The sequence below is a fragment of the Halichoerus grypus genome, chromosome 2, assembly GCF_964656455.1.
Source record: "Halichoerus grypus chromosome 2, mHalGry1.hap1.1, whole genome shotgun sequence".
NCBI lineage: Eukaryota > Metazoa > Chordata > Mammalia > Carnivora > Phocidae > Halichoerus > Halichoerus grypus.
The window spans coordinates 137458417-137485893 of NC_135713.1; the positions used below are offsets into that span (position 1 = coordinate 137458417).

At 46.5% G+C, this 27477-nt stretch overlaps 1 protein-coding gene and 1 long non-coding RNA gene across 3 annotated transcripts in view; one reads left to right on the forward strand and one right to left on the reverse strand.

Annotated features, from left to right (window-relative positions):
* The window catches only part of TNFAIP8 (TNF alpha induced protein 8), a 113454-nt gene extending 89414 nt beyond the window's left edge, over window positions 1-24040 (reverse strand). The window contains exon 1 of one of the 2 annotated variants that reach the window (XM_036123796.2): window positions 23887-24040. In XM_036123796.2, coding sequence (XP_035979689.1) covers window position 23887 — 1 coding nt within the window. In that variant the 5' untranslated portion in view covers window positions 23888-24040. The remainder of the gene's footprint in view (window positions 1-23886) is intronic. The other variant, XM_078067594.1, reaches the window with a different exon arrangement.
* A 385-nt stretch (window positions 24041-24425) lies between these two features.
* On the forward strand, window positions 24426-26432 carry LOC118555596 (uncharacterized). Its single transcript, XR_004927079.2, has 2 exons — window positions 24426-24541; window positions 24930-26432. It is a non-coding gene; the product is annotated as an uncharacterized LOC118555596 (long non-coding RNA).
* Window positions 26433-27477: the final 1045 nt, after the last annotated feature.

The window sequence follows — 27477 nt, forward strand, 5'->3', positions numbered from 1 at the left end:
TCTTGTTTCACTTCTACCTCTCCCCCCTCCTACCCCTTGTTGGTTACCTTGTCCTTTTCACAGCTTTATCGGGCTATAATTTACAAGCACACAATAGAAGCACATGGAATTGTAACTGTACGATGCCATAATTTTGGTAAATTTAGAAAGTTGTACAACCATCACCACGAGCCAGTTTTAGAACATTTCTTCATCCCCAAAGTGCCTCCTTGCAGTTAATTTCCATTCTCATCTCAGCTTCAGGCCACCAGTAATATACTTCTTGTCTTCATACACCTGCCTTTTCTGGGCATTGCTTTAATTAAAGGGAACCATACAATACATAGCCTCACGTCTGGTTTCTTCCACTCAGCGTAGTGTTTTTGAGGGTCATCCATGTCGTAGCCGATAAAGCTCTTTCTTCTTTTTTTAGTGCTGAATGGTATTCCCTTGTATAAATACCTAACGTTTTGTTATCCATTCACCAACAGGTGGCTCTTTAGACTGTTTCCAGTCTGGGGATTTTATGTAGAATACGTCTATGAATATTTGCATAGAAGAGTTCGCGTGGACATAGGTTTCATTTCTCTTAGGTAGACGCTTCAGAGTAGAACTTCTGGGGGTTTTAGAGCCTTGTTTACCCAGTAGAATCCCAACGTATCAGAGTTTGGACCTTAAACATTATATGTTCCAACCTTTTTGTTTTTTTTTTTAAGATTTTCTTTATTTGTCAGAGAGAAAGAGAGAGAACGAGTAGGGGAAGGGGCAGAGGGAAAGGGAGAAGCAGGCTCCCTGCTCAGCAGGGAGCCCCATGCGGGACTCCATCCCAGGACCCTGGGATCCTGACCTGAGCCAAAGGCAGATGCTTAACTGACTGAGCCACCCAGGCGCCCCTGCTCCAACCTTCTTTTTTAACAAACAAGGAAAAGGAAGTCCAAAAATACTGATTTGTTTACATTCACAGATCGCTGGTGACAGAGACAGGATTCAAACCCAGAACTTCCCATTCTTTCTTTTTTCTTCTTTTTTTCATCAGTTTCATTGTTCATCCCAGAAACAGCCCTCCGGCCCACTGTCCGGACTGGCTGCTTTATTCCAGAGCTGTCCTGGAGGAACTTCCCTGCTTCATTATCATGAGAATCCTCCTCACTCCTTGCCCACTCTGACACCCCCCTCTCCCACCCTGAGGCCCTTGGCCTCGCCTCTGGAACCCAGGCCATTTCCGGGCCTTCCTGGGACTCTGCGAGCACGGCCTGCTCCCCTCCCCCTCCCACAGATATTCTCTTCTTGACCCCTTTCTCTCTGCAAGCTCATTTGCTGCCACCTCGTCTGCTTTCTCTCTTCAAGTCCTGGGTGGTTCAAGGTTACGGAGGTCTGCAAGTTTTTGACAACAGAGTCTGCATTCCTGAGTTTTTGCTTGTTGGGTTGTTTGATAGAGATTTTCAAGAGAACACTGTCTTGGCTAGCTTGAAACCAGACCTTTCCTGCTTTCATGGGACGAGGGTGCAATCCTGACTTGCTCAATGAAAATACATGGACAATGATCATTTCATTCAAACTGAGTAAGGGGGGGAGGGAGACAAAACCCGGCCCCAAATTCTGAACAAGAGCTTTATTCCCTAAACGTCTTCTATGTGTATGAATGAGCCTGCCCTTCACTAATGAAAGAGGCAAGCAGCCCATCTTTCGCTCTGTGGCTGGTTAATACGTCACTTGCCTCATGGAGGCAAACTAAGAACTCTCTTTGAAGCTGAAAATAAGCCATGGGTTTTTAAAAAGAAAACTATTATTCCAAGTTTCCTATATTTTGGCAAATGCCAAGCACACAAAACTGGTTCGAACCACTTTTTCCAGCTTACATAAATCAAATCCACCGCAAACTGCTCGCTCTTTGGAAAAAAGTTTCACTGTAAATTAGGCACCTCAGGCCGGAAGCAGGGGCTGTACCCACATGTAGTAATTGCTTGCTATTATCCAATCAGTGAGCAAATATTTATTGGGCACCCAGTGCGCTAGGCACAGCCGGGGAAACAGAAATCGATAAAGATATGGCCGTTATGGCCCTTGTAATCTACTTATGATAAGACAGAAACACGAAAACCTAACAGTCCCAGGTAGGAAGGGATCAAGGGGCACAGGTGGAGAAGTGTTACAGAATTTTCGAAATTACAGGACTGCCAAGCTGGATGGTACAGAGGGGCCAAAGGAAGGAAGGGAATGGAAAACCTAAACCTCGCACACAGATTAAAGCTAAAACAGGCCAACGATGAGGTCACTCACCTGCTCAAAAACTTCCCATGACTCATCCCTGATAATCAAAGAAAGTCCAAACTCCCTGGCCTGGCCTTCGAGACCGCACAGTCACTGGTTCCTTTACCTTGCCCGGCTTTGCTCTGGCAAATGCTCCTTGAACACACAGATACCTGTCTCTGCCCGACCTTTTTTGCTCTTGATGCTCCATCCTTCTCAATAGTCTCTCCCACCACCTCAGCTACTGAAAAATCCAGCCGTTTCACAGTCGGACTCCTCCCGGAGGCGCCCCAACACTGACTTTTCATTACTACACAAGATCTCTGCGTCTTGGGACAGCCAGTCCCCACGACGGCCTGCAACGCTTCCCACATCCCCAGCATCCCCACCCAGGATGGATGGATGGTGAGAGCTGTGTAACCAATGAGATATTGCGCAGGTGACGGCGTGTGACGTTCAAGGCTTGACTGTGAAAGACGTGAGAGGCTTCCACTTTGACGTGTGCAAAGCCATTCACCACATCATGAGGACACTGCGTGGAGGTGGAGATGGCTGCATGGTGAGGGACTGAGGCCTCCTGTTCAGAGACAGCAAAGACTTGTAGTCGTGCAAGCGAACCACCTTGGAATTACATCCTTAGGAGAAAACGTGCATGAGCGCACGCACACACACAGAGAAAAAAAAAAAACAGAAAGATCTTCAGATGTCTGCAAACAACTTGCTGACTCCTGAGAGAACCCAAGTCAGTATCGCCCAACTAAGTTGCTCCCGGATTCCAGGCACTTATGTAATAGATGCTTATTGTTGTTTTTAGCTGCTAAGCTTTAGGGCAATTTGTTACGCAGCAATAGATAACTGACAGACCTCTTTGATGGGGTCTCCATCACATTCCAATTATTTGTATCCTAACCTTTGTCTTAGAACTGGAGGAATGTTTCCCAGAGGGCAGGGACCTCCTTTGTTGTTGTTCAGTTCTCTGCTAGCTTTAGTAAGTCACTCAGTCATCATTAGTTGATTGACTGAATGATAAGAACAGAAAAAGAAAACAAAACCCTTGGTGAAGTTGTGCCTTGGGCTGAATTCAGAGCGGCTTTGGATAGTTCTGTAATTTTTAATTTTCATTTCTTTTCTTTTTTTTAAATATATTTTTTTAACTTTAAGGACCTGGTCATGTGGAGGGAGTAACAATTGTAGTCTGGCCTCTGATCCCAGCCCTGGATTTTAAGAAATCCCGCCAGGAACACAGAGCGACCTCGCCTCACCTCTACCCCAGGACTCGCCTCCCACCCAGATCTCCCTCATTTAACTCAGGGCACGAGCAGCTGTGCAGTGTCCAGGTGATGAACAGGCCAGAGTCAGAGAAGGTAATGAGGGTAGGAGGCCGGCAATAATCAACGCAGCCCCTTTCCGAGGTTTGCTCAAAAACTTTGTCCCAAAAGCCCGAACCTGGCAGAACCCTCCCATCGCAGGCACCCTGGTCCCACTCCCAGGAACTGAAGCTATTTCATAGACTTCTAATTAAGAAGATTCTGAATCCTCCAACATTTTAAAGAGGATTCCAGCCCAGTGCAGGTCCTCTCATGAATTCAGGAGTAAGTTAGGATCTAACAGAGTCCTTCTGGTAAGGACTGTCCCCTTTGGGACTCATTGTAGCTGGTCTCGGTGGCTAGCAAGACTGAATACCTCTCTTTACGCCTTAAATTAAAACAAAAAATAACCAGGAACAATGTTTTGAGGGTCCTTTTATAGACCAAGCCGTGGGAGCCACACCAAGATGCAGTCACCCCTCTGGGAAACACAAAGAAATCTGATCATCATCTCTGTGCTAAATTATAAGAGATGATATACAATAAGTATAGACAAACAACATAATTATAAAGTATATTATTCCTGATGTGGTAAGCTGACCAGGAAGGCAAATTTACCTTGATCATCATTTGTATTAATGACTATGACTAATGATAGAAATAGCAAAATAATTAAGAACCCCCATCTAGCTACATCATCATGTTAGGAGACAGTTGGTTAACATGGTAAAAAGGAGTCAATGTGGCTTTAAGTCAACAAAGGGAGTACAAATCTAGTCGATTTAGCCTAAGGCCAGAGCAAGATTCGTTCCAACAAGGAATGTAGAGTGCTTGTTAGGATTCTGTGCAGTTAATTTTAAAGGCCCCACTCTCTCTTTGGAGACTATATGCACAGACCTCAAAGAGATTCTGGTACTTAGCCCTAATGACTTCCTTCTGTACAACACACCTCATTGCCTACAGGTACCCGCCAGATGAGTTTCTTCTGAAAAAGGAGGCTAGAGATTGATTCTTCTATGTAAAATTATTCCATTCTATTAGTGCTGGAGCCCTGAAATTCATTAGCAAACAACTTGGGGCTGATAAGGGAAGGCTGCCTAACCATCTGTTCCCAACAGGCCTTTGTAATATAAAAAGGCATTGCTTGGGAAAAACTCTGTCTAATCTCTTAAAGATGTGTATTTACTTAAGAAAACGATTTAAAGCAGCTCATGATCTTAATCTCATTTACTGTGCTGCAAACTTCAATCAAATCGTGTGTTCCTATTTGTGCTCCGGTACATCTCAGCATTATCAGAAGAAGATGGCAGTCTTTTTAAAAAAATACACTACGCTGCCATTCCCCCAGGCTACAGCTGTGTTCTGCAGGCAACAATCAACTGAACTCCAGCGGTTTCATAGAGAACCGGAATCAAATGTCCATGAAGACATGGGAAAATGTGTAGGAAATTATGTAAAGAGAAAATAAGAATATTAGACTGTGTATACCCTATGGTCACCGCTCTGATATGGATAAGAATAGAGATCCATGTTCCGTCTGTCTGTCTCTCTTTTTTTTCCCATGAGAAATCATTGCTGCAGACTGCCTGTAAATTGATTCTAATAAAATGCAATCTTTTAATCTGTGAAAATTTGAATTGAAATAAACATGTATAATTTAAAAAAACAAAAGAACAGGGCGCCTGGGTGGCTCGGTGGGTTAAGCGACTGCCTTCGGCTCAGGTCATGATCCCAGAGTCCTGGGATCGAGCCCCGCATCAGGCTCCCCGCTCAGCGGGGAGCCTGCTTCTCCCTCTGACCCTCTCCCCTCTCATGCTGTTTCTCTCTCTCTCTCAAATAAATAAATAAATAAAATCTTTAAAAAAAAAAGACAGTCAGAACCTTTAAAAAAAATAAAAATAAAAAAAAAGAATAGAGATCCATGTAACTGTGGTAATGTTGGAAAGAAACAGGAAGATGAAACAGCAGTTTTCTCCCACACATCTACAACCTTACTACGCAGTTTCTTTCTAAATTTCCTTTACCTCTGCTGGGAGTTGTCTTAATAGTGCGTGTAGTTTGTTTGCTTTCTTAAAATCATCAGGATAAGATCTCACCTCATCAGACAAGAACTTGTGAGCCAGTTACTCTCGTAAAGGGTCGCGACTGCCTGGACCACCCTAGATAAATGTCTGCCTGTCTCTTCCTGAACATTCTTCAGGAACAGCAGCTCTACAGCTTCCAAGTTTAATCCCTGCAAGGGGAAAGGAACTCTGTCTAACCTGCTAAAAATAGTGCATTTCAAGGAAGTGTCCCCTTTTTTTTTTTTTTTAGCTTCAAACTAAAATAATCCTTTAAGTGAAAGTAAAATAATACTTGGGCAAATCATAAAAATGAAGTCACTCATTAACACATACTTACTGAGAATGTGGGAACAAAGATGAGGTCTAGAGGTGAACAAGACTTAGTCACTGCGCTCAGGAAGGCTATCTAGCAACGCTCAGACGCTGTAAACTAAGGAAGATGTCACCGGTGATATAATCATTATAGAGACCAGAATGAGCTACTCTGAAGAGAAAGAGAATACATCTGGCCTTCCCTCCCCCCCCCCCCCCCCCGCCCCGGTAAAGAGAACCAGGAAAGGTGGCGTGGAGGCCACATCTGAAATGGATCCCGAAGGATAGTCTAATTCTGTCCAGGAAGGAGAAGTGCTGGACCTTGAAGACTAGGGAGATACAGTCAGCAAAGACAACAGCAGGGAGGAATGGGGTGTGTTCTGGGACAGTGCAGTTTAGGAATGGGGACCAACGGAAATATGCAGAGGAGAAATGGGGGTCAGACCGGGCCTTGAACGTGGAGGGAAGGGTGGGGCAAGTGAGCAAATATTGTTCTTTGGGGCCTGGGCAAGGAGCCTTCCATTTGGTGCTGTATTTACTTCTGACAATGAGTTTTTTACAAGAAGATTTTTTTTTTTAAGATTTTATGTATTTATCTGAGAGAGTGTGAGAGAGCACGAGCAGGGGGAGGGGCAGAGGGAGAGAGAGAGAAGCAGGGTCCCCGCTGATCAGGGAACCAGATGTGGGGCACTATGTGGGGCTCCGTCCCAGGACCCCGGGATCATGACCTGAGCCGAAGGCAGACGCTTAACCAACTGAGCCACCCAGGCGCCCACAAGTAGGAAGCTTCTAAGCTGAGGTTCCAAGAAGTCAGACATTGTCTCTGAAGAGCATGTCATTCTCCTACATCCCCCAGCAGCACTGTGCCTGGTCCTTGACAAACACTCCCCCAATATGCACTGAAGACAAACAGACCATACGCCCATAATCGGCTGCTCCATCCTATTGCTCTCCAGGACTGGTTTTTGTTGGACATTGGGAGCCACCGACAATTCTGCGTTAGAGGGATAATGCAATCACTGGGGAGCTGTGTGTTGAGAGAAGCAGACTAAAGGCTAGGGAGGTGGCGGGGGGGGGGGGGGTACTGTTCCCAATGTTCAGAGCCTCAAGTGTTAATGGACATCTTGCTTTTGCTCAGCAGGCTCTGTTGAGACAGATTTTTCTAAAGAAGTATTAGAATGCCATAAAAACCCAACTGAAATCTAAATTCTCTCCTCTACCAAATGTACTTCTACTGTGAAATGTAAGCACTGTGGAAAGGAATCAAATGAAAAGTTCAACTCCTTCCCAATCTTCCAACCCACAGCTCCACTCTTCATAGCATATTGTTCATTACTGTAAAAAAAGAAATGCTTGTGCACTCATAAGCATATAATATGCTTTTTAAAAACATAATGAGATCATTATTTTGCTTTTTTATTTAATCTCTCTTGGAGATCTCTTCCTATCAGTGCACAGAGACCAGCCTTGTTGTAAAAGCGCATAATGTTTCAGCTCAAGGAAGTACCGTAATACATTTTAGCAGTTGATGCATACTTAAGTTGTTGAGAGATTTTTTCCCCCCCTTTTTAAAATCAACACTGTAATGAACTCTTTTTGTCCCAGAATGAATTCACTCGTGGTTAGCTGTATCAGCGTCTTGGATGGATACAGATGGGCTCTCTCGTGTAAGACATAATTCAGCCCATTTCCTCATATGTTAATGCAGTTAACAGTTGCTTATCTTAGCAATGAAGGGGAACATAAAGATAATCCAAAAATAAATTCACTCGCAAGAGTATCTCAGAGTATCTCAGGATGTTCTGCCGCCCTGGAGCCTCCTGGAAAGACTCAGGGCCAGAGTTCTGCCTTCTGAGCCTGAGCCCCCTCGTGCAGAATTCTTCATTCCATACTGGGGCAGGACAGATTTCCTTCCAGAGGGTCCCAGGGCTCTCCCCTTCTTGCTCTACCAGGGGCTTCAGGCTCCTTGGTTGACAGGCTTCAAATGCCAATGAAAAGTGCAGGTGATAACAACCAGAATCATAGAATTGCAGAGCTGGGGGCGGGGGGGCGGGGGGGGAAGGTTCGAGATTATAGAGTGGACACCTTATATTTCTTAGATGTGGCAATCTTGACCCAGAGGTTTGAATATCCCAGTGAGATGACACAGCCAGTCACCCCACAGCCCACCTTCCACGCTCCCGTCCAGAGCTTTTTCCAGTATATAGTAAATCTGCATGCTCTTCTTAATTACTTCAAAAAGACCATGGAAGCAAAATTTGTCTATACTATTCCCTTGGGTAGAAAGAATAATGCTTAAAAAAAAAAAAAAAAAAAGAGGGGAGGAGAGTAGGGGAAGGGCAAAAGAGGTGAACGGCACTAGGAGGTACAAAAACTTGCAGTTATAAAAGTAAATAAGCCACGAGGATGAACAGTACAGCAGAGGGAATATAGTCAATAAAATTGTAATAATTTTGTATGGTGACAGATGGTGACTCCACTTATCATGGTGAGCATTCTGTAATGTATATATTTGTCAAATCATTATGTTGTAGACCTAAAACTAACATAATATAATACGCCAACTATACTTCAATTAAAAATTCAAAAAAAAAAAAAATACAGGTCTACGAAATAAGGTTTGCTGCTCGTGCACGGTACAGCCTCAGAAGCACCATTTAAATTATAATCTTTGCAGATGGTGTCCCCTGCATTGTGCAGTGCACAACCTAAGTGGCCATACATGGTCGTCCTGAGGGGGAGAAAAAAAAAAAAAGAACATTCTGAGACCATATACCTACAGAGAGATGGCACACATAGTAAGAAATCCAACAACCTCATTTTTAAATCATTTTAACTTCCTTCTCCACCGAATTCACTACTAGAATGTCTAGCAAGTTTCAGAATTTACACATTTGGGTTTCACCTCGGTCTCCTGTCCCCTGTTGAGGTGTTAACAAGCAAGTGCCAGTAAGACTGCTGACTTGTAACACTTGAGACAGCCAGTTCTCCACAACGGATTTTCAAACCTGGGGCGACATAAGGCTGAGAGATTCTAGAGCCATATTTGCATTACTCCCCTCCCGTTGATGCTAGAGAGTCTAAATCAGGGATCTCGAACAGCTCCGAGAACAGTCTGTTCAAGATCTAAATGTCATAGAGTAGCCGACTCCACCTTCCAATCCTTGGAGCCCAGCTCTGTCACTTACTGCAAGCACCTGCAAACCGGAGAGGTAAAAATCTGCGTTTTTGCAAAAGGAAGTACATGATGTGGTTAAGAACCAATAGATTTAAATATCAGCTTTTGCTTCTGACTTGGGTAACGACTTTGACTCTTGCGGTCTCAGTTTCCTCGTTTTTAAAATGGGTATGATAATGAAGGAACCTGGGACTTGGCAAGATACCTAAAAGCTTAGCATAATGCCTGCCATACAGTAAGAGCTCAGTAAATCCGGAGCCTCTACCACCCTGGCTGGTTCACACCAGAGGCAACCAGAGGCAAAAGGCAAAAATACAGGCACCTAGGAGCAGGAAAAGAAGAAGTCTTCAGTATGGTTTCTGCTGAATTAATAAAAGCAGACTGGAAAATGCTTCCATTTTCACACAAGTCCATAGTCATCCATGGAAACTCCTAGGAGCAAGGAGTCATTCCTAGGACTGTTTTGATCGACACTTGAAATGCTAGATCTGGGGAAAACCTCACAAGGGTAGGTCAGCCTCGGGAGTGCAGAGCCCGAGTGCAGTTCCTCTCCTCAGGGCCACTGACCAAGAACAGAAAAGTGGGGCAACCAGAGTAATTTCTCATGTCATGGGCAGTTTTTCCATATCACTGACTCATGGGTGCCAATGAGATTTCTCTGATGTGCTCCGGGCAACGGGGTTCCAGTCTTTCTGCATACCTGAGATCACCTCACTGTTCACATCCATTGGAGAAGAGCCACTATTCCATTACTTCTGGAATCTTCTTCTTTTTTTTTCCTAAGATTTTATTTATTTATTTGAGAGAGAGACACACACACAGCATGCACACAAGTTGGGGGAGCCCCAGAGGGAGGGAGAGGGGGAGAGGGAGAAGCAGGCTCCCCGCTGAGCAGGGGCTTGATCCCAGGACCCAGGGATCATGACCTGAGCTGAAGGCAGACGCTTAACCGACTGAGCCACCCAGGAGCTCCTTCCTGGAATCTTCTTATCATTGCTTTTGTAGGGTGAATACTTGTAAAAGCTATGTATTATAACCTTTTTTTTTCTGTTAATTTCGTGGCACTGAGTTGATCAAGAGGAAGGGGAAAAAAAAATCCTGCAAGGCCCACAGGCCAGGGCCTAATGAAAAGAGCCAGGGTAAGGATGTTGCTGAACCAGTTGAGGCCAGGCATAAAAGTGGACAGCCCATGGGTCATGCCCAGTGGCAAATGCTCTGAGAAGTATGAGAGAGCAGAAGTCAGAGGTTGCAAACGCCAAGGAGGCAGGCAAATGAATGAAATGTGTGACTGCCCAGGCTAATTCAGCAACGAGGCTTTGGAAAAACTGGCATGCATGCCCCACTCACTGGCATTTAATTTTTACAAGCGAAACACAGTGCGTGTTGAACCAGATGCATCGGGCATCACGTGGGCCGAGGGCATCCATTTCGCGGTCCTGCCGTGGGTTCTGGCAGCCAAGAAGTGAAGAGCAGAAAGGTCAGCCAAGAAAGGAAAGGACAGGTGGCAGCTCCAGGCCCGTGAGAGGCTAGGGTCTGGGCCCATATGCCAGGGGCCGGGGCCTTAAAACCCACAAGAGGTCAAGGTACGGTCAAGGGGAGTGCAAGCAGGCATGGGGCCACAGTGGCATTCGGGGTGGGGCCAGACCCTCTGTGAGCCAGGGGTTCCCAGGGCGCTGGGAACGTGAGAACATGGCCTGAAAGCCCGACCCCAGGACAAGCCGGGGCCCCATGGGCGGGGCAGCCGCACACCTGCTGCTGGGGGCGGGGCCTGCCTCAGTGCGCGCGGCCGGGTCTGGGCCAAGCCGCGCCTGATTGGAGGAACAGAGCTGAAGGGGCGGGGCAGTTCCTGACAGGCTAAAAAGGAAAGGAAAAAACCCACATCCTTCCCCAACGTTTATTTCATAAACAAGTATATATTTAGCGCTAACTCTGTGCACTTTACAAGGTACAGCTGAGGTTACAAAGATAAGAAGCTATACTTACTCAGAGTAAGTGGCTTATTTTGGGTTAACAGGAGAGAGCAATTATTTGGCACCAGGGCTGGCCAAGTCATTGACCTGGATTTGGTAACATTTTAGCTCACTAATCATTGTATTGGAAGAGTAGGTAGATAGTCAATGGAAGGGAATAGGAACAGGCATACAGCTGAGGCTCCCAGAAGTGCTAAAAGAGTAGGTCATATAGAAGGAAAGAAAATTAAATTATCATCATCAGAATTTTGACAATACTTGATCAGAAGAAAATGGGCTTACGTATTTAAGGTTCTCAAGAAAAGAAAATGTGGGCCAAGGACATTACTATAAACGTCACAAAGTGCTATCAAGAAATTAGGGGATGGGGAACCTGGCTGGCTCAGTCGCTGGAGCGTGCAACTCAGTCTTGGAGTTATGAGTTCGAGCCCCACATTGGGTGTAGAGATTATTTAAAAATAAAATCCTTAAAAAAGAAAGAAATTAGGGAAACAAAAAAAATCAGGGAATTACCTAAGGAATCTATCAGAGAAAGAGCTACAATCAAAATGTCTAGAGACACTGATATGAGGACTGATAATAAGCAAGACATACATAGTTACCTGCAGGAATAAGACTAAATGAGCATTAAAAGGGAGATATTTTACTATATAATGGCTATAGGATCTGACAGTGGAGATATAGTACAACCTTAAAAAAATACTGGAGAAGAATGAGTAGGGTGTATGCCAAAGACATTATTTTTACTGTTTCAGTAATCAAAACTGATTATGTGGAGACGGCTTATGTATAATGCAAGAAAATCAAATGGGTAATTATGACATTCTATCTCCCCTGTGACTAAAAAACCAGGATTCAAAGTCTGTAAGAAAGAAAATACAAATGTAATAAAGAAGAGGTTAAACAAAAACCCTTAAGCTTAAACTTGCCTTGGAAATATCATTATGAACTCACAGTACATTTTATTTTTATATGTGTATATATATGCTTGTATGTAGATATATATATGTCTATATATGTGTTTTCCCAGTTCTGACCAGTAAAAAGACCTAAAAACAATGACCACTCCAGTGAATAAGCATCCCTAGTGCCCGGATTATGGTCCTGAAATATCATTTCTCATTAAACAAACAAACAAACAAACAGGGATTCTTGAAGAAATGGCTGATTCCAGGTCTAGACAGGAAATGTACAAGACAAGCCTGGATAACCTGAACACACCAAATAGCATGGAAGCTATCAAAGATTACCAAGATCATGTCAGAAAAACTAAGGATCCAACTGGAAGAAGATCCCACTGGTGAAAGGTGGGACTAATCTGAGTCCTGGTAAAAGTTAAAATTTCAGTGGATTGCAACCCATCAAATATATTTAATTCCACGATTATAACAATAATAAAAAAAAATAACCCACCAAACTGGTCACCTTTTGAAAATGACAGGAAACCAATTCTTGAAAAGTGGGTAAATCAAAGGAAAGAACCAAACATTCACTCTGGTTTTTCTATGTGAACTGTACCACTGGGTAACCGAATAATAGTTTGAAGGGGAGTCTATCCTTATAAGATGATTGCAGCTAAGAAATGAAATCAAAATGGTGCAATTAGAATATACCAGTCTGCAATCCCCAATGAACTAAAAGATCCAGACAGCGAGGATCAACAGCTGCAAACAGCAAAAAAGAGTGGGAGAAGAAGACGTCTTATGCCTCCCGTGAAAGAATCCAACAGCACCTGTCACCTTGCCCAAAGGGATCAAACCCGAGTCTGATCAAGCCTCTGGATCCAGATGCAGGAAACACACAGCAAAGGCGCAAACTGAACTTCACCATGAGTGCACATCTTGTTATCAACACCGTGGGAAACTCTACAGATCAAACAGCCCAGGTCCTTCAACAAAAAAACAAAAAAAATTATTTTTTTAAATGGTGGAGGATGTTAAGGGAATCTGTAGATTCAAAGAGATCTAAAAGACACATCAAGTTTTTTAAAAAAATGAGCAAGACTCAGCTATCATGACTATCATGGGTCAGACTGCTCACTTGGGTGATAAAGACATAAAGAGATGCAAGGAAGTGATTACTATAAAAGTCAGGATGGCATTTGCTTTTGGAGGGACAAAGGAGAATATGACCTGGGCTGGGTATGTGAAGGCACTTGTGGAGTGGCTGGCCAAATGGTATTTCTTGCCTGGAGGGATGGTTATATCAGTGTTTGTCTTACAGTAAGTCAGTAAGTGTGTATTTGCTTTGTGTGGGTTTTGGTATTTATGTTTCATTTTATAATAAAGAGGTTAAAAAAAAAGGCATTGAGAAAATCTAGGCATGTCAACAGAGAAAGAGCCAGCTGCTGGAGGGGATCACAAGGTGTAGAGGGGAAAGGGTCCCAGCAGCAGATCAACTGGGAGCAGGTGTCTGATGAAGGCCTTCTGTTTCAATGAACTTCTCGTGTTTAAGGTAAATGACTGCATCTATAATGTTTTAAAATTTGCCTTATAACACTTCCAATAATCTCCTAAAGCTTATAGCAAATGATGTGCTCCAAAATATTCCAAAGGCAATCTCAATGCAAAACGTTCTCCTGGGTGCCTACTGGAATGGCCAAAAGCTGCTGGATATTGGGTTCTTACACACGTGAGAGTCTTCACTTGACTCAAAGTCGTAGCTTCGAGTTCCCAGAATTAGACAAGGAAGGTACACCCTTTACTCTCTCCCTGACTCGGCTCCCCATGCAAGCTATTAGCAACAGGGGATTAAGAGAGCAAATAAACAGAACCTTTCCCCCCAAACTTTAGCAATCCTCAAGTCTAACCGACCTGTCACACCCCAGTGCTGTTACAGCTTTAGCAACGTGAGGTCAGGAACTAAGTGAAGAAATACAGGCTCCCAGGGTCGGCCCTGGTTCTGAGCTGTGGGGATGGGACATTGGAGCAGTGGGTCTCTTGCGTTGCTGGCCATCAAAACCACCGGACGAGACACACACAGAGCCCTGCATCTACTGTGGCCGACCCCCAACCACCCAGGTATTCCCCGGGGGGCAGGCTCTGCAATACAAGAACCTGTCCCCGCTCTTAGAAAACGTGCCTCACACCAAGACTCTATAAACCGGAGGGCACATTTGCCACCACTCAGACGGGCACTCAGCGGCACGAGCCAATGACGAAAGATGCATTTCTCTGGGTTACGAAATCTGTCCACCTTTTTCCCTTTACAAAATAGGACATCAGAGTTATCCTCGCAACTTGAGAAGCTCAGTTCCATGGGTTTTGAACGTCCACGCTCCTAACTTTGAAAGGTGAATTATATCTGAAATGATCCTAGGACTTTTGTCCATGAAGTAGACAGCGGCTGGCTGGAGAGAGAACAGCTTTTGAGAGTCCACAGGAAATGAGGGAGTTTGTAGCAGGTTTATTGAGGGGTAATACGCTGTAGCAGCTCAGAGCTCATAAGGGGGGCGGGAGAATTTCCACGGTACCAATCCCAGGGCGGCCAAGCACCTGTGGGCTTACTTAACTTCCCCAAACCTCAACTCCTCATCTGTAAACACAGGTTAACACTCACACCCTTCTCATACATCCGTTTTGAAGATGAAATTAGACAATGTGTATAAAGCACTCAGCACAGCGCCTGATCCGCTCTAAGTACTCCATAAAGGCGTGTCATTATTGCTATTGTGGTCGTGAACGTTTCCAGAAACACGAAGCGCTCTCTATTTGATGGACATCTTCCAGGTTTGAATGTAGGATGCTGTCTCCAAAGTTAGTTGTGCTATTTTTCTAAATCCATGACCCTTCACATTAAAAAGTCACTACTAGGAGTAATTAAGTATATGCGGTGTTCAACACCTCCTAATCTTCTGTTTTTCTCCCAACTACTCATCATGGGTGGTTAGTTTTAATTCCAATGAAACCTGGTTTTATCATTCTCATTAATAATGATGGCCTTAACTACACAGCTTCTAGAGCGTGGGAGTCTGGGGCCAGTGCAGATGCTGTGTGCCCGCTCGGCATGCCCTCTGCCAACCTCCCACAGTAGAGTTTTCCTTTAACGACGGCTACTCACTTTCATAGGTTTCCTTGTAACCATGACTCAGTTCTGCTCCGTGAGGCCTGAGGAGACTTCAGGAAAGATTCTACCCCTGGATAGAAAGACATGGACACTGCAGGGGAACAGATTCATCATCGCCCTCTCTGTGCCCCACCTCTCCCCTCCATATACACACACACTTTGTGCCTTTGGATGGAGTTGGGGGCAGTGTGCAATACCTGGTGCTGAGGACGCCCTTTTCTGCCCATGAGGCAGCAAGTCTGCCAAAGAAAAGGTAACATGCTAACGATGGGAGAGCGGAAGGACGGAAAGAACCTGGTCCCTGGTGATATTGTCTGAGCCACTGGTTCAACATTGGATTGGACCAACCACAGACTGCCCTTCACAAAAGATAATTTAATGACTTTACTGTTCAAACCTGTTAGCTGGGCATTCTCTTACATGCTACCTAAAGCATCCTGATTGTTACGGCCTACATTGCGTCCCCCTCACAAATTCAAATGTTGAAGTCTGAACCCCAGTACCTCAAAACAGGACTGTATTTGGAGATAGGATCTTTAAAGACATGATTCAACTAAAATGAGGCCGTTAGGGAAAGCCCTAAGACAATATGACCGGTGTCCTTACAAGAAGGAAATTGGACACACAGACATGAAGGGCACACACACAGAAGAAGTTGAGAACATTTGTTGCCAGCAGATCTGAGCTACAAGAAATAATAAAGGAAGCTCCTCAGGCTGAGAGACAAGAAAACACCCTAATGGAAACGGGTCTATGCTAAAGAATCAAGAGCCCCAGATACTGTGAATAAGTAGGTAAGTAGAAAAAAAGCTTTTTTCTCATGTTTTAATTTTTTCAAAAGATAGTTGCTTAAAGTGAAAAATAATAACTGTGATTTCTGAACACTCTACATAGATGTAAAATGTATAATGCTAACGTAAAGACTATCATTTGTAATACCCTTTACAAAGGTCATTGCTACAGAGAGACTTCTGTCCCCCACCAAATTCATATTTAGAAGTCCCAAGCCCCATTGTGACCGTCTTCGGAGATATGCCCTTTAAAGAGATAATTATGGTGAAATGAGGTCACAAGGGTGGGGTCCTAATCTGACAGGACTGGTGTCCTTACATAAAGAGAGAGAGAAACATCAGGGATGCCTCGCAGAGAAAAGGCCAAGGGAGGATATAATAGAAGGTAGCCATTTGCAAGCCACAGAGAGAGGCCTTGGGAGACACCAAACTTGCTGACACCTTGATCTTGGCCTTCCAGCCTCCAGAACTGGGAGAAATACAGATCTGCTGTTAAAGCCATCCAGTCTGATATTTTGTTACAGTAGCCTGCGCAAACCGATACGGTGATATAGCATACTATTTATCATCAGGAATATAAAAACCCTAAGGGCAACCATAAAAGGGAACAGAACTTACAAAAGAAGGATGGAAGGTGAATTTGGAGTAGGTGTGCCTGGAAGGAGCCCAGAGTCCAGGGGTAGGAAGCCCAACTTCTTACAACCATCTCTTCTCCCAAACTGCGAGGCTCGAAGGCCATCCCCCTGGTGTGCTGCAGGACGGCTGCCTAGAGAGGGGGGCTCAAGCATGACTCAGAGTCATCCCTTTTCACCCTTGTTGACCCCTGGTCAAATATTTAAACCTCCAGGGAAAGACAGAAGCTCTACTAAAATGACTATTATGTATCATCAGAAGCAGACCTTTAATATACTCCATGGCTCTTACTAGAATGATAAATTGAGAAGTGATCAGAATTCAGAAACGGGGAAGAAAGTCTCAAGTACTGGCCCAGCTCAAAATGCAAAAAAAGAAAAAGAATTTAAAAAAAGAAGAAGGGGGAGGAGGAGGAGGAAGTGGAGGAAGTTACAGAAAGGTGGCTTCAAAGAAAGAAACTGTGTTCTCCATCTTGCCATTACCCACCATTTTGAAATGAGAGGGACACCCCAAGAACAGGACAGCCCTGGAGGTGCCAGGACCTCAGGACAGGGAGGGGACCTAGGGTAGGCTTCACCGGCCACTCGGTGACCGAGTCCTGAGCCTGGAGCTCCCCCCATCATCCGCCACTCTTGAAAAAGGGGCGCCCATCCCATGAGTGATCTACAAGGAGATGGCCTCCAGTCGGCCGGCACCAGCTGATGACGTCAGCAGAGCCAGTGACCGGTAATCCAGATTTTTAACTAACGAACCCTGAGCAGATTCCCCAGGGTCCCTGCTTCATGGCTCTCAATTCCTGGATCTATTCGTGGGACACCACTGTTGGTTTTGGTTGTTATTTTTTCGTCTCTGACCTCATCGTTGGTCAACATTTCTCTACCCGGTGAGGACCTACGAGAAAAACCACTTTGTTGTTTCTTAGGATGGGTACCCAGGTGTTCATTTTGTGCGAGTTCATTTTAATCTTCTTTAAACTTTTAAAACCGCTCTATACTTTCAAGAGATTTGCTCTTTCCACTGCCAAAACCACCCTCGGCCCCCCCAAAAACAAACAAAAAACAACCCTACAGATCATCTGCTGCCTGAATAGTCTTCTTGATAGAACAAGACATTAAAACTGGTCTTCCAGGCTAGGGGTTTAGAATTTGCTGTGCATCAGTCAAGGGGGTGGGGTCAGAAATACAGAGTCCCAGGCCCAGCTCTTGTAGGCGAAGCCCAGGAATCTGCCCCGTTGGTGTCAAGGGCCCCAGGGGATCCTGCTGTGCAGTCAGGTGGGGAGCTCTGGCCCCTGATGGGCCCTGCACTACAGCGGCATGCTGGAAAAGTTCAAAGCTTCATTTGGTCTCTCATCTTTGTGGCTGCCCAGGTACTCACACGTTCAAACCATCCCACTTGGGGCACACAGGCCAGGGACCCCCAGAGCCCCTGCTTCCTCAGAAGGCGGTATCTGACCCTGGCAAGTCAGAGCAGGCTGAGCATTCCGGGACAGAGAAGCAAAGGAGCTCACAGAGGGGAGGTCTGAGCCCCCTCACCTGTCCCAGGTACCTCTGTGACTTCCTGGGAGCCTGTCCCTTCACCCAGGCACAAGGGGATTCCACCACTAAATTAGGACTGCTCTGCCCTTGGGCAGTGATAACATGGAATCAAACACCAGCCTTTCCCAGAAAACTACCTCATCTTTGTAAAGAGAGAAGAGGGGGCGCCTGGGTGGCTCAGTCAGTTAAGCGTCTGCCTTCGGCTCAGGTCGTGATCCCAGGGTCCTGGGATCGAGTCCCGCATGGGGCTCCCTGCTCAGCAGGGAGCCTGCTTCTCCCTCTCTCTCTCCCTCTGTGCTCTCTCTCTCTCAAATAAATAAATAAAATCTTTAAAAAAAGAGAGAGAGAGAAGAAAGAAACACAAAGGAGTTATTTCCTGATCACTGAGTGGTGGAACCGAGTCCGAGACTTATTCCTTAAAGGTTTGGATTGTCAAAGATTGTTCTGAACTCTGCAATCTGTTGCCAACATGGCATCTGCCAATTTTCTCAGAAGACTGGCATCTCTGCAGAATTCTTTTGTCACTTCTGAGTGTGTGTGTGTGAGAGAGAGAGCCTGAACACAGTCAGCTCAAGGGCTTGAGGGAGGATGAAGACAGTTAGGTCTTCACAAACACACATCACAACCTCTGCCTCCTTCATTTTGGTATTTTGGTTACAGTCATATTGTAAGAAACTTTTTTTTTTTTTAATGGTCAGGAGTGGAGAAGGTTGGCTCATTTCAAATATACATGAGGGTACTGCATGCCCTGCACAGAGAGAGAGAAGTGTGCCCAGCAGACCCTGACCCAGAGGACAACTGTGAAGATGCATGCCTGCTCTCTGGAAATCTCACAACTTCCCCCAAGGACGTGCCAGCCCGGGTCCCTTTGGGACACCGAGGACAGCTGAGACATACCTGCCTGTCTGTCTTGGATAATTGGGTTTCATCCAAGACCTGTTTTAAACAAGGGCCTCCAGAGGTGAAAGGCCAACCGACTGCTCACATCTTAACTGTAACAGGTTTTTTTTAAAAGCTTCCCTCTTGGGGCGCCTAGGTGGCTCAGTCGGTTGAGGGTCCGACTCTTGATTTCGGCTCAGGTCATGATCTCAGGGTCATGAGATCGAGCCCCTGGGTTGGGCTCCAAGCTGGGCGTGGAGCCTGCCTAAGATTCTCTCCCCCCCTCTCCCTCTGCCCAGTCCCTTGCCCCTGCGTTCTCTCTCTCTCAAAAGAAGGAAGGAAGGAAGGAAGGAAGGAAGGAAGGAAGGAAGGAAGGAAGGAAGGAAGAGAAGGAAGGAAGAGAAGGAAGGAAGAGAAGGAAGGAAGAGAAGGAAGGAAGAGAAGGAAGGAAGAGAAGGAAGGAAGAGAAGGAAGGAAGGAAGGAAGGAAGGAAGGAAGGAAGGAAGGAAGGAAGGAAGGAAGGGAGAGAAAAGCATCCGTCATGCCCAGGGAGGCTCCCAGGATGCTGTGGTTCTTCTCATGCTCAGATACATAAAACCCAAATGCCCTGCTCTGGCTCATTTCTCTTCAGCAGCAGAAGCAAGATTTCCCTCCATAATCACATGACCCTGCAGCTGGGAATCATTGAAATTGGGCTATATTCACCCCATTCTCTGGGCTCCTCTGGCATCATTACAGGGAAAAAAAGAAAGTTCATGCTAAAAACACATGTGGTACAAGTTATCACTCTTCCTCTCCCCTCCACTCTGACCCAGTACAAACACCATCCTCTTGAAATGAGCCCAACTTGGCCGATCCAGGAAAGCCCACCCTTTGCTGGGTGCCTCCTGGTCCCTGGAGAGGGACCTTCTGCTTTAATTCACATCACAAAACCCATGATGTAAATACTATCCCCAGTTTTGAGCTGGAGAAAGAGGCTCAGAGAGCTTGTATCCAAAGTCACACAGCCAACCAAGTGCGGCTGAGACCTGAACAGCTGAATCCTGCAGAGTCATGTGAACCAACCACATCGTGACTAAACGAGAAGTCATCCTTATTCCCAATATTTATGGAAACTACAAGTGGAATTTTGGATTTAATTCCATTCTCTGTTATTAAAGAAACAAACCTCGATTTGTTTATAAGTCAGCTTGGGGTGCTTAAGCAGAGGCCCATTCCTGTGTTCTCTCATCCATTTTTTTTTTTTTTCCTTTTTGGTGGGACAGATCACTGTACGCCTGGCTCCCCAGTCACCTCAAGAGGAACATCCCCATGTTGGTCTATCACCTCTCTCGTTCTAGATATAAAAGCACACCCTCAACAAACTTGTAGATGCCCATCCAGCTTTGCAGCTGGTTCTGAACCTCCACTACCTTGGTCCTGAACCATAAATACTTGCCTCTAGAGAAAAAGCAACAGCTCTCAAAAAGGACAGGTGGGCATTACTCGATTACTGAAGAGCCTGTGACGTACTGAAACAAGTTTCTCAGGTAACTTCTCTGCTCGACCGGAAAGGCCAAGGAAACAAAGTCCTAGGAATCACGGTAATTACAATTACACCCCTGGCTATCTGAAACAGACATCAGAAGAGATGTGCTTATTTCAGTTTCTTATCATTTTGAGATAAAAGTATTTTGAAAATGGTTCTTCTATCCTAAGGAAGTGCCTTTACTTCCCTTTGTGAAACAGAAGAATTCTAAACCCACTTTTGCCACCATGGACTTCCTTGCGGGGGGCCGTTCTTACCAACATTTTCCGGCAAGTTGCCAGCCCTCCTGTGAACACGAGAGGGTTGTTCAGTGCCGTGCACACACGAGGAGCTCTATCAATGCCTGCTGTGTGAATGAGCGGTGCTCCCCGCCTGCAAGCTGGGCGAGGGATACACCCCCAGATTTGTATAGACGTTCTGCTCTTAGACTCGTAGGCCAGATGGTTTTGCCCGTGCCTGGATGCCTCTTGTTTCCAGAATTATCTATCCTCCACTTGTAGCTCATTTCCTCCTCTTACTCCGAAATGTCGCATGCAATCTAATGTCCACTGGATACTATTTGACCTCATTTACGTTTTAAAACGAGGTTCGCTGAATTTTTTTTTTTTTTTTTTTTACCCTCAAAGAATCAACCATTTTCAGCTGTTGGTAAGCACCACTTGCAGACAAAAGTCTAGAAACTGCAGTCAACTCAGACTCCAGGGCCAGAGTCATCAAAATCAGGGACAGGAGAGAGGAAAGTAAACCGTTACCCACAGGGAAACATAAAGGTTGGGTGTTAAAAGCTCCTTTTTAGTGTTTGTTGAGTTCTTACTGTGTGCATTTGGTATTAAATGCAGGATGTGGGCAGTGTGAGGAGGGGCGAGGTGATAAAAGTTAATCCAGCCCCACACACAGTGTCTTCCGTCAACTTCTGTCTCAGCGCTGAGATGACTTACAATGCCAATAGGGGATCAAGGGTCCACTTTTTTTTTTTTTTTAACCCAGGTTGGCCCCTGCGCACGCCCCAGGGCCCAAGTCAGTGGTCCTGGGACTGGGGTTGCACTAAGGCTGCCTTTCATCTCTGTGAGAAAACAGGTGGCCCTCACTTGTTATCATTGATCCTCCCCTGCCTCCCGAAGGTTCCCCCATGTTCCATCCCTTCAATGTGTGCAAACATGGAGGGGATGGGGATGGGGATGGGAAACGAACGGCAAGGAGCAACTAGCTGAAATTCCCCAAGCCAGAAACCATCTAGAAATCCGCCCCTCCTCCCGAATGGCATTTCCTAATGAGCGCTGTTTGGATGCAATCATTTCTCCCCACACACCCTTTCCTCCAATTTCAACAGAACGAAGAACTGCAGAGAATAGGTCTCATAAAACACTCTTCCAGCGGGGGCGCGCTCACCCTCAGTTTCTGGGCCATTCTGTGGGGAACCCACAGCGGCCTGCACCCACAACACCTCGCTACGAAGACGAACACTGTATCTGGCACTATAGTCAGAAACGGAAAATTCAGGGACAACGAAGATGAGATTTTCCAGCTCACGCCACCCCATTTCTCAGTGAATTTAAGCACACGAGACCAAAAGCCACAAGAGATTAAAATCTCCCTTAAAGAACAAAATTTCTGGGCCCACTTTGTGCAGAATCATTATGCTTTTGGGGGACTCTTCTCAGATGTAGTGATTTCTCAATGATTCTTAAATTATCTGATAATCTAGATGAATATAATGGCTTATGAATACAAAACAGTCAATATCTAAAGCATTCACATTTTACAGGGAGGTAGGTGGTGTCCATTTCCCGAAACTATTTATTCAAATAACAGGTAGAAACTCAAAAGGTGGGCCAGGGGTGAGGGAGGCAATTAATGTGTACCGAGGGGCACAGCCATCCACAAAATCTACAAAAAAGCTAATTGTGTTACCAGCTAGAAAATTAGCAATAACTTGCTGACTTAACTCCTCATGACAGATCTAATTAGAAGGTGGCAATAAATGTTTCCAGGTGTTTAATTAAGTGTGATAATTATTTCTTTCCTTTAAGAGAGATGGAGTCATATGTTTACATTTCACAGCATAATGTTTCCTTAGTTAAAACACTGTGGAAACACTTTTGTGTAACACAGGATTGAAACCAGGATAAAAATATCTGCTGTGATAAGCAGCACTTAAAGTGATTTATCAGCTCTTGCTTTCATATGCCAATGTACAATGGCAACGTAAGCCTGCTCTGTTCTGGTGATTTCCTTTAGCCACATAGCTTTCTGCCAACCTTACATCTCAATGAAAAATTTGTATAAATGAATTCTTATCAAGGAAGCAGGGAAATTTTATGGGGATCTCTACTTTCATAGTAAGAACATAGCAAGAATAAAATGAGATACAGGAGAATTCAGAGACTATTAGAAGTGGATGGAACCTCCTCAGCAACCCAGGGAATCATTTTATGGATGGATTCAAGTGCAGTGCCGCTATCAATTAACCTTTTTTTAAATGCAGAAATGTACTCTACATTGAGACAGTATTGAGCACCCCGCCCCCCATGAAAGAATTTACAGAGGGATGGAATTATCAGTCTTAAGTAACTCAAGGATTTTGTTGTTGCAAGGCTGGGCTCTCAACTATTGTCCCCTTCCTTCCAACATCCCCCAGGGTACTGCTCTAACTACTGCTGTGTTTTAGGAAATCAGCTGGCTTTAGCATTACCGTGTCACTGAATCAATAAACATCCTTTAGGTATCAAAGTTCGGTTGGTCAGCCTGGTCTCGAACATGCCTATTAGCCTCCCTGGGTCCCAAGGCGCATCAGGTGTTCCTCCATCAGGTGCTTAAGGCTCGAGTGTCACACGAGCGCGCACAAGGACACACACACACAAAACTTTCTTCTTCAAAGGCAGTCTCCACCGAACGATCTCAAGGCGAAAACTCTAGTGTGCCCGTTTGACAATGCAGGGTTGGATTACAATCTCGGGCCAGCATCTCGGTCTGCAATCTGGGGCGTTGTGATAACCCGGGCAGTCCTTTGGACAGCATGAGCTGTTAACAGGCGGCGTGACACATAGCGGGGGCCGCGTCTACGCAAGGAAGGAAGGAAGGAATCGCGAGTGGAGCTCAGAGAAGGACGTGGAAGTGAAGGAAAGGGTCGGCCCGAGTAGGTAGGGGCTGCTAGCCGGAGGTCTAAGACAGTCGCCGCGACGCAGAAACTGGGTAAAACTTCGGGGAGTTTCCGGGGCTGTACGCGCCTGCACACACACTTCCACACACTCGCTCACATGCACCCACTCACTCCCACTCACTCCCGAAAGTCTGGGGGGGGCGGAAAGCGCGCCCCCAGCAGCAGCCGGCTGCCCAGCGCCCGGGGAAGCCCCGAGAGGTTGTGTGTGCGAAACCCGCGCGCCGGGAGGCACTTACTCGGAAGAGAGGGCGCGGCGGCGCCGGGACACAGAGGCGAACCTGGTGATCTGACGGCGCGGAGTTCCCTAGTGGCTCGAACGCTCGCGGGCTTCCGCGGACCGATCAGCAGCAGAGCGCGGGCCAGAGCCGGCGGGAGAAAAGGAGCCAGGGGCCGGGGGCGGGGCGGACCCGGCAGAGGGAGGCGCGGAGCGGCCGCGGCGGGGCGGGAGAGAGGGAGCCAGGGGCGGGGCTATGGGAGGCTCGAGGAAGCCGGGGCGGGGCCAGGAGGAGGAGCTAGAAGGCCGGGGGCGGGGCCACGAGGAGCTAGGAGTCCGGAGGCGGAGCCGAGAGGAGGAGCTAGGAGGGTGGAGACAGAGCGGGTCGAGGAGGAGGGGCCAGGAGCGGGGATACAGGAGGGGCTAGACGGTCGGGGGCGGAGCCGGGAGGAGGAGCCTGGAAGCTGGGGGCAGAGCGGGCCAGGTAGGAGGAGCCGGGGGCGGGGATGTGGGAGGAGCTAGATTGTCGGGGGCGGGCCATGAGGAGCAAGAAGGTCGGGGGCGGAGCTGAGAGGAGGAGCTAGGAGTCCCGGCGCAGAGCCGCCAGGAAGAGGAGCCAAGAGGCGAAGAAGGCGCGGGCGAGAAAGAGTGGCGGGGCTAGCAGAAGGACCTAGAAGGTCAGGGGCGGGGAGGAGGAGCCAGGTATCCTGGACTGGGCGAACCGAGCCTGACACCGGGTTGGCACGGCAGGTGCTCCGAAGAAGGCGGAGCGGGGCTGGGCAGCGGCCTGGGAGCTGGATCCGGACTGGAAGGAGGGTCCTCTAGACGCGGGAGGTCGGGACTGGCTTGATGGACACGTTCGCGCCTCGGTTTCTTCAGTCGCAAAAATGAGATACCAGCCTCAGTGTGCTGAGATGATTAAATGAGCTCATGCATGTTTACCGTGCCTGGCACGAAACAGGCACGCATGACTGTCACCGACTGTTGCCATTATTATTGATTAGAACTATCCATATAAGTCCCTAAATCCCATCTGCTCTTACCTTGCCCTCCGCCCCCTTTCAGCTTCCACTGGCCTCAAGTCTACCCGGCGACGTCTGACGCACTCATGATTCCTGGTTGCCATTCGCGGAGATTGCAGGGCCTCCTCTCGCAGTTAAAAGGCTCATTGGCTCCTGGGAGGTCGGTCTGGTCTCAGCCACTTCCGCGGACTTCACTGTGACTGCTCCTGGCTGTGGGGGCAAAGGCTAGCTCGACCCCGGGATGGGACAGAAGCTGTGCCTTCCTTTTGCGGAGGAGCCCGGACCCGGGGTAGCGGTTCATGAAGGTGCTGACCTTCATGGGAGCACGATGAATCCATCCATACCGCAAACATCCATTGAACACCTACTGTACGATGGCTCTGTGCAGAGGGCTGTTAATAATACTAGCAAAACTTAGTAGGTGCCGGCCAGCGTTCTGAGCCTCACAACAGCCTATAATGTAGATCCTATAGCTACCCACCTTAATTTTACAAAGGGAAAGGGGGGCATAGTGAATTAAAATAGCCTGCCCAAAGTTACACATTCAGGAAGTGGCACAGTATGGCTGGGAGACAGGTAATTAAATACTTTGTAGGTGAAGTAGACCAGAAAATCACAACACATTGTGTTTAATGCCCCCAATAAGAATATGCACAAGGTTCAGCGGTGTTTAGAAAAGAACACTGTCCTGTGGTTATAGCTATGGGGAGGGGAGTGTCAGGAAGACCTTCCTCAAGGAGGTGATGTCTGAACTGGGTTTGAAAGAAGGAATAGGAGTTCAGGAGCAGCTACAGGTGGAGAAATGGGCACAGTGAGGATTTTTCAAGCATTCAGAAGGGTTGGGAAAAAGTGTAGATTGGAATGAAGCTAAAATAACAAAAGAGGACAATTTAAATCCAAGTGCTTCCCCCGCCGCCCCCCCCCCCCCCGCTATAGGAGCTAATGAGCATTAATTTGACCCTTGCTTAGTAGAAAGCCAGAAGGATTTTAATCATGGGGGACATGTCAATTGTTGTTCCAGAAAGGTTAATCTGAAAACAGCAAAGAGAATGCCAGAGCCAGGAAACTTGCTTATGAAGTTACTGAAATCTGACAGGTTGGGATACTGTGGTAGGCAGAATAATGAATCCGGGAAGGATGTCCACTCCCTAATCCCTGGAAGTTTAAAGACAATGAGATGGGGAGCCTATCCTGGATTATTTGAGTGAGTCTAATCTAATCATGTGAGTTCCGTAAAGTGAAAGAGTGGGTCGGAGAGATTCAAAATATGAGAGGAACTGGACCTAGTTCAGAAGCCAAGCATTGGGTGGTCTCTAGAAGTTGGAAATGGACCTCAGCCAACAAAAAGTAAGAATCTCAGTCCTACAGCCACAAGGAAGTGAATTCTGCCAATAACCCAACTGAGCAGGGGAAAGGGGACCCTCCCTTAGAGCCTACGAAGGGAACTCAGCTCTGGAGGTGCACTTTGATTTTATCCTGTTGAGACTCACACTGGACTTCTGACCTACAGTACTGTAAAATAATAAATCTGTGTTTTAAAACCTTATATTGGTGGTAATTTGTTGTGACAGTAATAGGAAATTAACAGAGACGCTGAAGGCCTAAACTAAGTGGTTGGAGAGAAGGTGGCTCATGCAGGCCCTGGAAATTGATGGGATGTGGGGGTTGAGGGAAGAAGAGTCATCTAGGTTGATTCATGGGATTTCTGGTTTGGCAGGCTCAGTCTTTGGTGGTGCCACCCATTAGAGGGAGGGACAAAGGCATTTACTTTCTAAACACTTTTTGAGTCTGCAGTGATGCAACTAAATTAGAAGATTTTGTACACTCCCATCCTTCCCCACCCCCAAATAATTAGAAATGATTGCTGCCTGAATGCCCATGCGCAGTGATATTTGTCACCACCAAGAACTGTAGTAATGTATCTGCCGCGTGTAAACTGGATGACTTAGGACAAAGCACAAAGCGTTAAGGAGACCTGGTGTCTGCTGTCCGAGATAGAAGGAGGAGCGGGGCTGGGCCGCAGCCTGGGAGCTGGGAGTCTGCATGACTGCTGTGAAAGTCAGCCACTCAGCTCCAGGAACCATCCCCATTGCTTCACTTCTGTCTCCCTTGTTCCCAGCTGCACCCTAAAACAGCACTGCCCAGAGCCCCTTCTGTCTTTAATCTATCTTCAACATTCTTTTTTTTTTTTTTTTTTAAAGATTTTATTTATTTATTTGAGAGAGAGAGACTGAGAGAGAGAGAGCATGAGAGGGGGGAGGGTCGGGAGGGTCAGAGGGAGAAGCAGACTCCCTGCCGAGCAGGGAGCCCGATGCGGGACTCGATCCAGGGACTCCAGGATCATGACCTGAGCCGAAGGCAGTCGCTTAACCAACTGAGCCACCCAGGCGCCCAACATTCTTTTTTTTTTTAAGATATTTATTTATTTGACAGAAAGAGAGAGAGAGAGAGAGCACAAGCAGGGGGAGTGACAGAGGGAGAGGCAGACTGTCGGCTGAGCAAGGAGCCCAATGCGGGGCTCCATCCCAGGACCCCGGGATCATGACCTGAGCCGAAGGCAGACGCTTAACCAACTGAGCCACCCAGGCACC